Below are 13,887 nucleotides of genomic sequence, written 5' to 3'. Positions count from 1 at the left end.
GAGCAAAGGCTCGTTAGTATGAACTGCTGCAGCTGACTCTTCAGTTTGCTCTGTGTTGGTGAACACGAGCTCAGCCTGTCGAGTATTTGCCAAAATATAAACGCCGAGGGCAGCAACAGTGAAATGCTGTCAGCCAAAGCCTGCAGAGGTCAGAGGAAATTTGATCAATGCATCTGAATCAGGCCAAGGATGAATACCCTGAAAAATAATGAAGATTGATAGGGAGAAATGACGCTGTTTTCTCCCAGCTATAGTCACAACATGCTTTTGTATAAGCCTCCTGTGGTTTGCTATAACCTTTTTTGTTATGGCCCCAAACTCAGCTGAATTTCAGGATCTGTCCTTCACCTGTTTATTGCCCTTATCTATGGCATTTTGCAGACAATCACTGCTACAGGATACAGTCTTGTCTTTGGTACCGAGAAACTGAGACTTGCCTCTTAAACTACATAAACCACATCCAACATGACAGACTGTTACTTTTATCTTTTAAAGGTTTACAAAAGCTTACTGCTTGTTACCTCGCCATAACTCATCACACCGTTTTTCTTCTGTCACTTTTCCAGGTCCCCCACCAACAGCAAGTCCAGGATCATCGTAAGTTGTTTCATGTCTCTTATATTGATTCATTAATCTTGTGTTTCATCAGTCAGAAGTTCATTTTTCATTTTGTGTGACAGAAGTGCTTTTACGTTCCACTTTAAGTCAGATAGGATAGTAATTTATTGTAACTGAATTATCTGTCTCGTAGATAAATTTTTACGTTATCATGTCAACTCCTATTTCTTAAGCTAGACTTCTTAATTTCCAATATTATTTCCTTTAGATCCCCTGATGCCTTCAGCCTTTGAACTGATCTCAGTGTACAGAGTATACCACATAAGTAAAAACTGATCTTCATACTTGTCATGGCCCAGTCTAAAAAATCTTTGTCGCTATAAGTAAATTTTAGTACCTATGGGATTCTTACTAATTTAATGGAACTAGTGGTCATAAACTGGATTTGTGCCTCTCTGTATCCGTGGTAGTAAACAGTCATAAAACTGAGATTTTAAAGATCAGGTACCTGGGTTTGAGTAGTGGTTGTTTTTACAGCAGCTTCCTCCTGACCTGGAACTCAGGATCTGCTCCTTCTGCAGGGTCCATGCTGCTGAGCAGTTGCCACCTCGTTTTTGGCAGTTGGGCTTCTGTCTGTGGTAGGCTTTGAGAACATATCAGTCTCTAGTTTCAATACAGATGAACCGACCTGCTCACCTTTTATAGTCCCCCATTGTTTTTGAGTCTGATCTTCAGCTGTTCTGAAGTTTGAAATTAATTTTGTGATCGCGTCCAGCTCATTCACGCCTTACACATGTGGAACATCACAGAAACCCACCTGTCCTAGTGAGGAAGCTGCTCTGTTAAAAGAAAATTACAGTAGCAACAGAAAAATGGAATGAAATTATAATTACAATTACAAGGGATGCGAAAGTTTGGGGATGTGAATGCTCCTGGCTGTCTTTACAGAAGATTGTTCACAAAGTATTGCAGAGGAAATGAATTAGCGAAAGCATCTGACCACAAAAGGACATGCTAGGATGCCCTCTAATGGAACATCATAAAACGAGCTTTTGTCTTTCCTTTTGAAGGTACCTGAAACAAAGTTACTGACTTGGTTTAGGAAGGGAAGCTCTTTGCTTGGTCTCAGACTCCTTTTTGTGACTTGAGTGTTCTGGGGAGAAAAGCTTCACGGTGAGGCAAAAAGTGGAGGCTGCTGTGCTCTGGTTTGGAGACTTTTTCTAGTAGTCTGAGAAATTGTGCACTTTGGGTCTACTTCTGCCTAGTTTGGGGTTTCTAAAATTTGTAACATTAGGCAATATGTCCCAAGCTGTCAGAAGCTCACAGGAGAGCAGCGTGAGCAGAGAAAGCAGGGAGCTGTGCTGGAATTTCCCTGTCTGGGCCACTGAGGATTGCCTTGCTTTTTTTGAAACAAAATTGATTTGGGAACATTTTTCCCATTTCTCTTTCTGGCAATTTATCCCTTCTCCCCCCTGCCCCCTCCCAAATGACTACATCTTAACTAGCTAACAGCTTCACCCAGTTATGGAGAAGTGACAGCAAATGGTCCCACTAATTCAGTGAGAGTCAGACCGAGCTCTGGGGCAATGTCTGCACAACATCATCCAGACCACAAGGAAAAAAACAAACTGTTTTTTTTTTCTTTCCATATGCTCCATATCAAAGATGAAATTGGCTCTAAAGTGATTTAATGCAAGATCTTCATTTTGCTTTCAGCATGCCCTGCCCATTGTTATACATGCGTACAAACAAAGATGTGAAAAGGTGAAAATAAAGTGAGACTTCCTCTGCAGTAGTTGACTTCAAAATTGTGCCTTTTAAATTTGTAGCCAAGAAAGATATTTAATCGCACTTCATTACCCTGGGAGGCTGTGGGTCTGTCTAATGAGAGGCTGCATTGTATTAAACATTGGAAGGTAACGTATGCAAAGAAATGTGCACAGGCATCTCTGTTTTACTGAATGGGGAACATTTACATTCCTGGAGAAGCTAACCAGATTTAATCTATGAAATAAGAGAATCAGGAAGAATCTTACGAGAGAGAAATGATAAACTTGGAAGTCGTGCTAAATTAGAGTAAAAAAACGTCAGTGTGCATTGTCCTGAACCTGGTTCATATCTGCTGCCAGTGGCATGAGTGCAGCAGCCTTATGGATTGCAGCGGCTGGCGAGCTCCAGCTGCACTGGGCTGAACTGCAGAGAGAAATGATGTGTCAGGGAGTGCAGGGGAAAATGCCTCAGACTCTGTGCCTCGCTGTTTGCTCATCTTTCAGGGCTAAAATATCTTGAGAATTGTATGGCTGCTCTTGCAGAGTCTTCTCCTCGTGCAAACTAGCAAACAAATTATTAGCTATGAAATTAATGAAAATTTGGTGGAAGTGCCTGCAGTTATTCCATATTACGCAGGTAAATGTCACAAGTGTTTGAAGAACTGTTTAAAGGCAGCAGTACTCTTCATTGTAGGGGAGCAGAGCATTTACTACAGCTTTGGTAAATTTTCTTGTCATAGAGGTTAATACCTTTGGCATTTTGATTGTGAATTTCTTCAGATACAAAGAGAACTTGGAGCCTCATCTGTGTATGATCGATCCTTTGAAGGCATCAGCCCTTGGACTGTGATGCTCTTTCATAGTCTTGATGCCATTTTCGGACTCCTCATTGCTAGTAGATGAACAATAGATACAGTCATGAGAAACATCTACATTTACCTGTGAAAACTGCTCCCATCCATGCCAACCTTAGCGTTCAAGTTCTAGAGTGGTAGATGCACGTACGTGGCTGTCCTCCCTTCCCTTCGTGTTAGACTCATGGGAGGCCAAAGGGAAAACATTAGAGGGAATAGTCCTGGAAGCTGGGTCATAAAATATCTTCCAGCCTTCTTTTTTTCAAGAGTTAAAGCACTGATTCTGGTGCTTTGGATAAACTGACTGGGGGTGCATGGGTTCAGTTGATTTCAGACCCCGAAATGTGTTGAGGGGAGCTTAGACCTCTCTCCCCCTCCTGTGCAGGCTGACCACTGGTGTTGGCTGAACCAATGGCACTTACTTTATGTCATCCTAGGGCCATATCATTTTATTTTACAGTGGTTAAATAGGAAAAACTCCTTAAAACATGTTGTGTAAATGAAAACTCATACTTTGGTGATATTTGTGCCTTATCAGCATGAGTTTCTTCTCCTGTGATAAATAACACAATCAACCGAATCGATGGCAAGTAGCTGCCTTTCTCAGTGGGCGTGCTTTTCCCATGCTGTCTTTATTAATCTACCATAAGTGGAAGGTTCTGTTCATTTAAGGATTTAATTTGAGGATCATGTTTTTAAAAAAATCCATATGCTCAGCACTTTTCTTCATATAATTTATAGGTGCCGAGTTCTGCGCTGATGTGATGGCAGAAAAATAGATGGTCCAACCGTAGCTTAAAAATAAAAAGGTTAAATGGATAACTTCTGTAAAAGAAGACAGGCAATGCTAGATAACGTCATAACTCATGCGTGCGTTACATCCTTCTTCTTTCTGGTTTCCTTTAGCACTGTTATGGTTAGCTACAGCCAAATGTCTGATTTGCAAATCAGTCTGAAGTGAATGGAGGAAACTCCAGCAGCAGTATAAGGGAATGACTAAAGTGAGGTACTGCCCTGGTGCAAAGCACTGGCTGACCTGAATGTCCTTCCTTTAACTCTCCCGTGTTTGGCAAAGGTCAGCTTTAAAGCCCTTATCTGCAAGGCCGGGAGCTGCATTCCATCGGCAGGCTTTGCTGCTCAACGTGTGGAACACAGTTTAAAGATGATGATGCTTTTTTTTCCCCCCCAAACCCCTCACTCCTGCTTTATAAATACATCATTATTTATCTTTGTTTTGCCGGAAGGTGCTACAGATACAGGGCCAGCTACAAGCAGCCCGGGGAGCTGTGGGGAGAGTGCGAACGCCGCTGTCCGCAGTCCAGATGCGTGCCCGGGAGCTGGGCGGCTGCACCGGCTCCAGCTCTTGGGCTGCTGAAATAGTTTCCATGAAGTGGATGGTGTCAAGGGCACCTCCGCAGCAGGCAGGAGTCAGGGGCGTCTCATCTGGCAGATAAGGCAGGTCCTGCTGGCTTTTGGTGCAAAAGGCCACCAACAACCAATTTAGCCCTTTTTTTTTACTTTATTTTTGAAGTTCTGATGCTTCACAGCACTTCGAAACTCACTTTTCATTCATTGTCCACAGCAAGGTTTGGTCCTTTAAGGACACAGAAGTCTGCACCTCAATCTCAGGTCTCTCTGGCTACAGAGATAGGGGACAGCAAGGGCTGAGGTGAGAGCACAGCATGTTCCAGGAGACAAGATAATTTGCTGTAACAATAGAGGTACCTCAGCCTGGAAAATGGTTGTGTGCCCAGTCTTTTCCATGATTAATATCGTCCTTTTTTCCTCCGTCTGTATTGTTTCCACTGCCTGGAGAGATGCTCTGTGCCTGCCCAGAGCTTCACTCATTCACTCCAGGAAAAACCCAGGGTGCAAGTCACTGAAGTTGGAGGAGAGGCAGCTCACCTGCACTCTGTTCAAGAACTGCCATAGTGGGAGAGAAAACAAATTGCCCTTTTACATGGTCCAATCTAAAAATGAGCTAGACAAACCCTGCTGGAGTGTAGTCCGGTGGGAAGAGGTCAGGAAAATGTCAATTCTCTGTTGAAGGTGTACCAAACCCACACAGAATCTATTGCTTTGCGAACACGTCTTGAAAAGGCTTAACCTGCAGGAGAAATGTGTCACTCAGCAAGGCAGACTTCTGGCTTTTTTACAGTGGAAACCTCAGAAGAATGGCATGGCACCTCTGAGAAGCCTTCTGTGAGTTCACAAGATGTCATGGTAGATGTTAAACACCATGATATTAAAGGAAACGTAGATGTTAAAGGAAAAAAAAAGTCTAGTTCATAAGTATTACTGCTCTATTTGTGGCAGAGAGAGACTCTTGTTGATCCTCTTGCATGGCAGAGAGAGAATAGCATGAATGTAGATCGGTGTGGACGTGTGTGCCACAGGCTGGCACCTCCCGTGGGGAGCACACACGGTCCTGGTGTTGGTAATGCTCTTGAACAGCCCTCTGATTCCCAACCGAGCCTTCTCTCTATATAAACTAAATATACGGTATTGTTTTGCTCTTTATTTAACCACTGGGAATGAGGAGAGGAGGAAAAGAGGAGAGGAGAGGGCTGTAATTTTAAGGGGCATTTGATTCATAAAATCAAATGGGGTTTGTGATTCCCAGAAATTGCTTGCGAGGCTTGTGAAACCACAAACCCCGCAGGATTCTCCCATCCTCTTTTTCGATGATTAAGATTTTTTTTTTTTCTTTAAGTGAAACACATCTGGGTTTTTTAGTAAAACAGATCTTTTATACAGTGGCTCCGTGTGCCTGGATGTCAGCATGGTTCTCTGCTACGAGAAAACGCATAACCACTGGCCGGCATCCAGGGGAGGCTTGGCCAACTGCGTTTGATTGAGGATTTCAGAGGGACTTCTCCCCTTGGACCAGAGAAGCTAAGTTTTATAGAAGGAAAAAATACCTATACAGAGGCAAGAGTGGATTCACCAGGAGCTGCTACCGACCCCCTGCTGCTGCCCGCAGCATCCAGCACCCATGGGCTCTGCAGGCTGGGCACCCAGGCTTGCCGCAGGTTGCAGGTGGAGGAGCTGCGTGCATTTCCTTCACCACGGGGCATCTGAGATGCTAACTCAGGTGGGATATTGTACGGGGAGGCCAACGTAAATATATTTGTGCAAAAAAGTCGTGCAGCATGAAGATGAAGTCGGAGTGGCTGACGCTGACAGAAACCACGTTATGTTCTGTTGCATTACTTCATTCGAGTGAAAATAATACTCTCGTGGTCTTGCCAGGGTCTGAGAGTCAGATTAGCTGCTGAGAGCGTGCCAGTCACGGAAATGAAGTGTTTCCAGGGAGAGCTGGACTTGTGCTCTTCGCTGTGTCTTTGATCTGGTGCACACTTATCTGTTCTGCCACCGTCTCACCTTCCCCCTTGTCCTGGCTATTCCTCTGTGATTTTTTTGGCAACGTTTCTGTGGCACCAGGTGAAAGCTGATGCCTCCAGGTGTGTGGTTCAGGAGGGAGCACGCTCTTGTGCTTCCCTGAGCAAGCACGTGTCCATGGAAGCCTCTGGGTAAATGTAGCACTGGATTTAGGATGCCATATTTATGTCTGGTATTAAATGAATTGGTCATAGCCAGTGTTCTAGTGCATTTTATCTACTTCAAGGTACTTACACAGCTAAATATACACGTTATCTGAGAATCCCAGGCTCCTTTGCCTCTTTACCTTCTCTTATCTCCCAGACCACATATGGGAAACTGAGCCAGAGTGAGATTAAAGGTGTGCTTCAGTCGCCTTCGCTGCAGCTGTTTTATGCCAGCTCAGATGCAGCTGAAGTCATGCTGGTCACCTTGTCTGGCTCTGGCACCCTTGGGTTTTTGCTCAAGACGTTGCATATATAACCTGTAACGAAACAGAGAATTCAGCTCTGTCTCTGGAGGCCCAGACCGATACCCATGCTAATAGATTATTGTTGTCTGCTGTGGCCGTGCATCATCCACGGGCTTTCATGTGAGCCATGCTGCAAAAATTTGAGGTCTCTGCTGCAGAGCTCTTACCCCAGCTCTTAGCAATGAAGTGGGTGAAATTGTGTTTTGTTATGCTACGGTAAATCTGCAGAAAAGAAACCGGCCTGGAATTTGGAATGAGATTTACCTTAGAAAGTGCTTTCCATTTTGAAAGGGTACCTGATAAATATTTTTACATATTTTAACTAAAGTGTTCCACTGTTATCTGTCCTGTAGTGCAAACAGAAAGCCCTCCTGTCTTCTTGTGGTCTGAAGGAAAGGTATGACACGATATGGAGACATAGTTGTATTATCTGAAAACAAATTAATCACACTGATGTCAATATTTTTTTAAGTAGGCAGAGAGGAGGGAGTAAAACACATTATGACTTGGACATTGGGAGCCAGAGTTGCCTAATCCATTTTTATAATACGAAGGAAAAGACAATGTGCTGTTAAGAAATGTATTTGTTTTCTTTCTGCACATTATCACCCGTAGCAACTACATATGCAAATAAATGTTTGATATAGAAATGGCCTTTGTGGAATGCTGCAGGTAATATTTGAAGAGTGCTTGTACTTTTATTTCTACAAAGCTTTAATACGACCTGGTCGCCCACAACCGATAACCCCAGGTGTTGCACACAAGGTTTGTAGCAGGACCCCAGCAGACCTGGGGAGCTGAAATGCTGAGCCCAGCATTTCGTCCTGAGGCCAGCTTGTCTGCTTATGAATGCTCTTGCCTTCTCACCAAATCTTTTTCGAGCACGGGCAGCTTTGGGAGGGAGAGGCAAGGCCACATCCAGGGCTGAGCGTGCGCCTGGTGCTGTGCCAGCCCGGCATTCAGCGCTCGGCTGTTGGTCACTTCTGCAGCCACCCTGGTATACCTGAGGACAGCAATAAAAGCACAGTCACTGCCTGGAAGTGAAGAGAAAAACGTGAAATTGATGTTGTTTGCCTGGGAAATGCTCGGCTTCCAGCATTTTGGAAATACTGGCTCAGTCTTGTGCCTTTTGTATTTAGCGTGTTCAATTAGCCATGCTACGTTAGTCCTGTTGCACTGAGTTTGTTTGACTGTGTTCAATAAGTGCTGAAGGTAGCACCAAAAGGGGAATTCAGGCTGTCATTATGAACTAGGCTCAGATACCTTCCGGTCTTTTAACACTGGATTTAGGAACATTTCAAATCCCATGCAGAAACCTTAAAGGGCTGATACGTGAAGAGCAGGAGAGGATAGATTCTCCTCTCTTTAAGGCGTTTCAGTGAATCATTAGAAAAATTGGCTTAGACAAACACTTAAGGAAATCCTATAATTATATAATTTGACCCTGAGTTACAGTACAGCACAGCTTATTTTCCTGATTTGTTTTAAAAGGAGCAAAGTGAGCATTGTATTGAAGATTTTTTCTTCTATTTGGCAACAGAATGGAAAAAAAATCAGGAAAAGCTGAGAAGTTGCATTCCTCACCCTGATCATCTCCTGCAGCCTTCGGGATACCATATTTGTGGAGATAGTCTTTAACTGTTGCAAAAAACTGCGATCATTATGCAGTTAGCAATCGGTGTTGGACTAAGTCTGCTAATAAACCGAGTCTTGTGAGTTAAACCACATAGTCAGAGCGGCCAAGTATTGTTCCTGTTTATGCTATAGATCCTTAATGTCCCACGGGGGCCTTTTTCCCACCGCGCTGCCTGCCAGAACATGCCTGGTTCAACGCACCCCAGGACGGGCGACCCGTGCTGCTGAGCTCTGTGTTAGGGCTGCAGCCAAGGCTGGCTGGTGAAAAGGAATTGCATTTGATTAAAAACCTTGAGCCTTCCATATCTGTTTTCGTTCTGTGTCGAAATGAAGCGGAGACCATTAGGCATTTTTCTCAGGGAATGAGCAGTGCACAGTCCCCAGCCCAGCACGTGCTCGCTGGAGAGGAGGAAGGCCCGGGCTGTGCCTTACAGCACAGACATAACCTGGTTTCCCCGTCTCCCTTGTGGTCTTCCCCAATAACAGCGATTTTGAGGCCAAGTTTCCTCTAGCCCAGAAACCCTTCTGGAGCTGCTAAAGGATTGCAGCGGCAATGGCATCCAAACCACTGTGTTTTATGAAACATTCCGGTTTTCAGAACATGATGTTTTTTTCTATCTAAGACAATTCTCCTCAAAAAAAAAAAAAAAAAAAAAAAAAAGTCTCTTTTAGCTGTAATTATAGGGGTGATTTACATGCCTTATAAAGATTTCTTTGAGCCTAAAGGCTGGGAGGTAAGATCTGACCATAGTACAGTAACAATGCATTTCACCCTCCTGATCTGTGTCAGGTTACAGTACTAGCTGAACAGAGCCTATCTTTGTGCTGCTTTTTAAATTTTGTTATTTTTTGGGAAGGCCTTGTCCTGAGTGCATGTCTTGACCTCAAAAAGAGCAAATGAAATTTTATTTCGATGTTTTGGAGGGTCTCTGTGATTGGCATGTGAGTAGACCAGATTTGTGTTGTATTCAGACAATGTGATACCCACAAGTTTCTGGCGGAGATTATTGTTCTGTTGTTTTCTTTGTGTATATGTACAGCCCAGTCTGGTCTCCAATGGCTTTTCATCTAAGAGCTGCTAAAATAGAGCTGGGTACTGCTGTTTTGGGGAGAGAGGGTCGTATGTTAAGATGGAGCTCTTTCTGGTGGCTAAATGTTCTTAGGGCACTTCCCTGGGCATATGGCCTTTTGTGTGGCTGTGGGATTTAGTCAGGTGTAAGGGTAGAAGTAGTCAGACTTTTCAGAAACCAGTTAATGTCAGGGGTTGTCCCCAAGGTACGGTGAGATTCTCCTATGCTGTAAGGCCTTTAATTATAAGGGAAATCCTGTTTAAAGGCTTATAATACTTCTGTGGTTGTAATAAAATATTCTGCAAAAACCAGGTAGTGAAATCTCAGTGGGCAAATCTCAATCTCTTTCTCGTTTCATTCTTCTTTTCCTTTAGTGCCCAGCTGTCATTGATATTCCTTAAACAAATCCTCTTCTGCCATTTTCAGTCTGCACTGATGTGGAGCAATGAGAGATATGCTGGAGGTTCATCAGATCTTGCCAGCATGCAGTGGCTCAGTGCTGGGCAAACCTTTGTGCAGCTTTTTGTTTTATCTGCTGGCTGCCAACCTCACTACCAGCAGGCTGAAAACTGAATTCAGGTGAAGCATTGAAACCATTAGGGTGATGAAAGCTCTGGTTGCTCATGGTAGCAATTATTCAAGAGAACAAATAATGATATTAATAACTTAGAGTATTACAGACAAAACTTGGGTACTGGAAGGGAAAGGGGCAGCATAAAAACCATTTGTGGCCTCTTTGTGATGGATTTGTCTCCTGTCCCAGGCTCTCTTTCATCCACATGACAAGTCATCTCCATATGTGACCCGGTCTTCCTGCGCCTTTCATGTCGGCTCCCCCTTCAGAAGGACTCAGCACCTTTGCCTTTTTGCTTAACAAAGTGGACATTTTCCCTGAGCCCTCCATGACATGACAAACTGAGACTAGGGCGGTGCCTTTTGCAGGGGTTTGATGGGAGCTACAAAAGCCCAGGACTGGGCCCTGGGGCTTCATGGTGGCCAACTCACTGCCCACCCCTCCATATCACTGCCCCAGCTGTGAGTGGGCCAGCTGCAAAATTCTCTTCCCCAGTGTGTCTAAATCTTCTAATTTCACAAATCTCTCAGTGATTATGGAGTGCTGCTCCTTCCACTGGGAATGGTGTCCTGCCTCCCTGGGGCTGGCCCTGTGGGCCTGCTCCTGGGAGTGAGCATCAGGAGCAGCCATGCTAAAACAGGCTTCTCCGGTGAAGGCCACATGAAAATCAGCATGGATGAGTGGTTTAGAAAGTGCCATCAGCTGGCATGCTGTAATCAGTCAGTGTCATGAGCACTGTGACCACGAGCCCCATGACAAAAGGGCAGTGAAGCCCCGCGTGAGGCCTGAGGGAGCCATGCCCACCCTGAGCTTGCAGTGCCATGCATTGCTGCAGGGACCTGTCGATCTCCTGCAGTCAGCCTAAGAATTCACCCAGGGCTTCCAGAGCCTTCAGGAGAACCAGTGGTTTCGGTCTCAGGGCATGTGTTTATTCAGTCTAGTAAAAACATTAAAAATGGGAATAAATCTGTATTGACCCAAGCTGCTCTCACTACTGCCACGCGGTATAAAACCTTCAGAAGTTTTCCTATAAAGATAACGTTGCTGAACAACCCGCTTGCATGTAGTTACCTACCTGGTCGCAATTTGTGTTCCTTCATCACAAAATCATTAAGTGCAAGGAAGAAGATTATAAGGTGTTACATTATTTATCCTGATAATTAAAAACATGCACGACACTTGAGCCTTGGCTGTTCAAAGCAGTAACCCTGGGTAAGTTCAAATACTGTAAAAGGAGTTAATCATCGATTTCAGAAAGCGTCAAGTTTATTGATCTTGTTAACAGGAAAATATGTGTGTGGCTACCTCCGTGGGGAAGGAAAGCAGCTATCTGACCTGTTGTTAGTTGGATGCTGTTATTGATGCTTGAGCCCACAACGATCCATGTTAAGCAAAAATTAATGGCAAACGTTACCCTGCCGTGGCTTTCCAGGCAAATGTCTTATGTCAGTAAATGTACTTAAAATAAATACATTTTCTCTCAGTCATGATTTTGCTTGAGATGAATGGAGACATTCTTTTGCCACAGTGCTGCCCGGCAGCTAGCACCAAGAGTACTTAGCAAGGCGATCCCCTTCCCAGGTTCACAGCTAGTTTAGAGATTCGAGAGTTTTAGAGGTGAGAAGAGACTGGTGCAGCTCTCCACCTACCCAGCCTGGGTGATGGCAGCTGTAGTTAGTTTTCCCCCACACACACACTTATGTTTCAGATCTTTCTTTTGACTTAACTGGAACACATCCCTGCAAAAAAATAAGCATCACATTGATTTTATGTGTTTAACTTCTGCACAGGTTTGTGCTGTGTGAAGTCGAATGCCTTTATAAGATTCTAAATATACAAACGTTGTTATCTTTACAAGTCAACTCTTGACTTTGCCAAAGCCTGTCTGAGAGGTCTCCTTTCCACAAACCCCTGGGAGCTGCCACCAGCTCTGTTACGGCCTCAAATCCACTCTTGTTTGGGCTTCGTTTCAGTCATTGCACTGTTTTGTCTTGGACGGCATAGGGCTAGCAGACGTGGAGTCACTGGGGTCTTTCCATGACGTGTGTGGGTATCAGCAGGGCCAGAGCTTTCAGGAGGTTTGTTAAGTCAACAGCCATGAAAAGATCATGGAAAAGTTGCATTAGATTCAATCTCTCTTGACCTGCGAATGTTTAAAAGATCAGATTTTAGTAGCTGCTATCTAACATTTCCTGTAGTCACTTTTGGAATAGGAGTTGTTTTGTTGTATTTATGTGATAAGGCTGTGGTATGTAGATCACTTTTGCATTTTCTCTGCACTGTTATTCCACCATTTCCACTGTGTGAAAGGGAGATACGAATTATTGAAGAATCCTGTAATCTTGAAGCACTAAAAGCATGGCAAAGCCCTTTGCTTTACTACCTGCATTTAAGCTAGTTGTAGAAATCTCGATGACTTCTGCTTCTCATGGCAATTTTTAGCATTTATTTAAGATTTGGCAGTATCAATTTTTCCTCCTCAATGGATACAAATTAACCTGGGCACAACCAGCAGGTGAGGATTTGGTCTTCAGCAAGTGTAGGCTTTTGCAGATTTGAAATGAGCAAAAGATAATGAGAGAAAATATAATTTTAGCAATGATAAATGTGGAGGAATGATCTCCACATTCCTCCATCAGGAGCTGCCACTGTTTCGGATTCTGGTCTCAGCTTGTGGGGATAAGCCCAGAGCAACTCCATGGATGTATGTGGACCTGCTCCATATTTTTCCTCAATGTGAGTAACACGGGAATGTTACACCATCCTTGGCATGTCAGGCGCTTTTATGGGACAAAATAGACAGTCATGGTCTTTGTGAAATTAAGCTCCTTGGCTGGATAAAAGGAGCAAGAGTGTACAAATACTGGTGTTTCCTTAGATTTCCATCTCACACGTGCTATCCGTAAATCACTTTGCTGCATGGATTGTGTGTGTGCATGACTTTTTAAATGATGTTTGGCTTAATCCTCACTTAATTTTTTATGCAGTTGTGAAATGCGTGTTTTGTATTACCACACCATGATAAGAGTTAGTATTGATACAAACCAGCATTTCACCTACTCAAAGATAAAAACCAGCTTTTAGATTTGATAAAGTGCAATTGTAAAAGTATGCCAGGACAGACTTTATTAAAGCAAGGTTTTAGAAACAATTCTCTGAGCTACTTTTATCTTAAATAATATTTTTCCAGTGAGGGAATGCATTGATATAATTCATAACATACATATAACCTTATCGATACCAATTAATTTCAGAGTTACAGCTGAAATGTTGTGTCACGCTGTTCAGCCAGGCCGTGCTGAGGCTGGAAGCAGGTAAGAAAGCTGGCAGACACCACTCTGCAAAGTGGATGCTGGAAGGACCCTGAGCATGCTCCACGTCCAAGCACACAAATAACTGATGGAAATTGTCTTAGAGATTTGTGATCCATTCACTCTGGCAGGTTAGCCTAATTATTTCTAATGCAGAACTCAGTCAAATTAGTATTTTTAGTTGCTGACACACTGGGATAATAAAATAAAACCAAGTAAAACCTTTGGGATAGTTTTATTTGCTGGTAACTATCATCTCATTG

At 43.6% G+C, this 13,887-nt stretch overlaps 1 protein-coding gene across 2 annotated transcripts in view; it reads left to right on the top strand.

Annotated features, from left to right (window-relative positions):
- ROR1 (receptor tyrosine kinase like orphan receptor 1) overlaps positions 1-13,887 on the top strand; it is a 150,612-nt gene that overhangs the window by 112,256 nt on the left and 24,469 nt on the right. For both annotated transcript variants that reach the window (XM_032192377.1, XM_032192378.1), the window contains exon 4: positions 567-597. In XM_032192377.1, coding sequence (XP_032048268.1) covers positions 567-597 — 31 coding nt within the window. The remainder of the gene's footprint in view (positions 1-566; positions 598-13,887) is intronic.

Source organism: Aythya fuligula, chromosome 8, assembly GCF_009819795.1.
Source record: "Aythya fuligula isolate bAytFul2 chromosome 8, bAytFul2.pri, whole genome shotgun sequence".
Classification (NCBI taxonomy): Eukaryota; Metazoa; Chordata; class Aves; order Anseriformes; family Anatidae; genus Aythya; species Aythya fuligula.
This window is presented reverse-complemented; position numbering and strand designations above follow the sequence as displayed.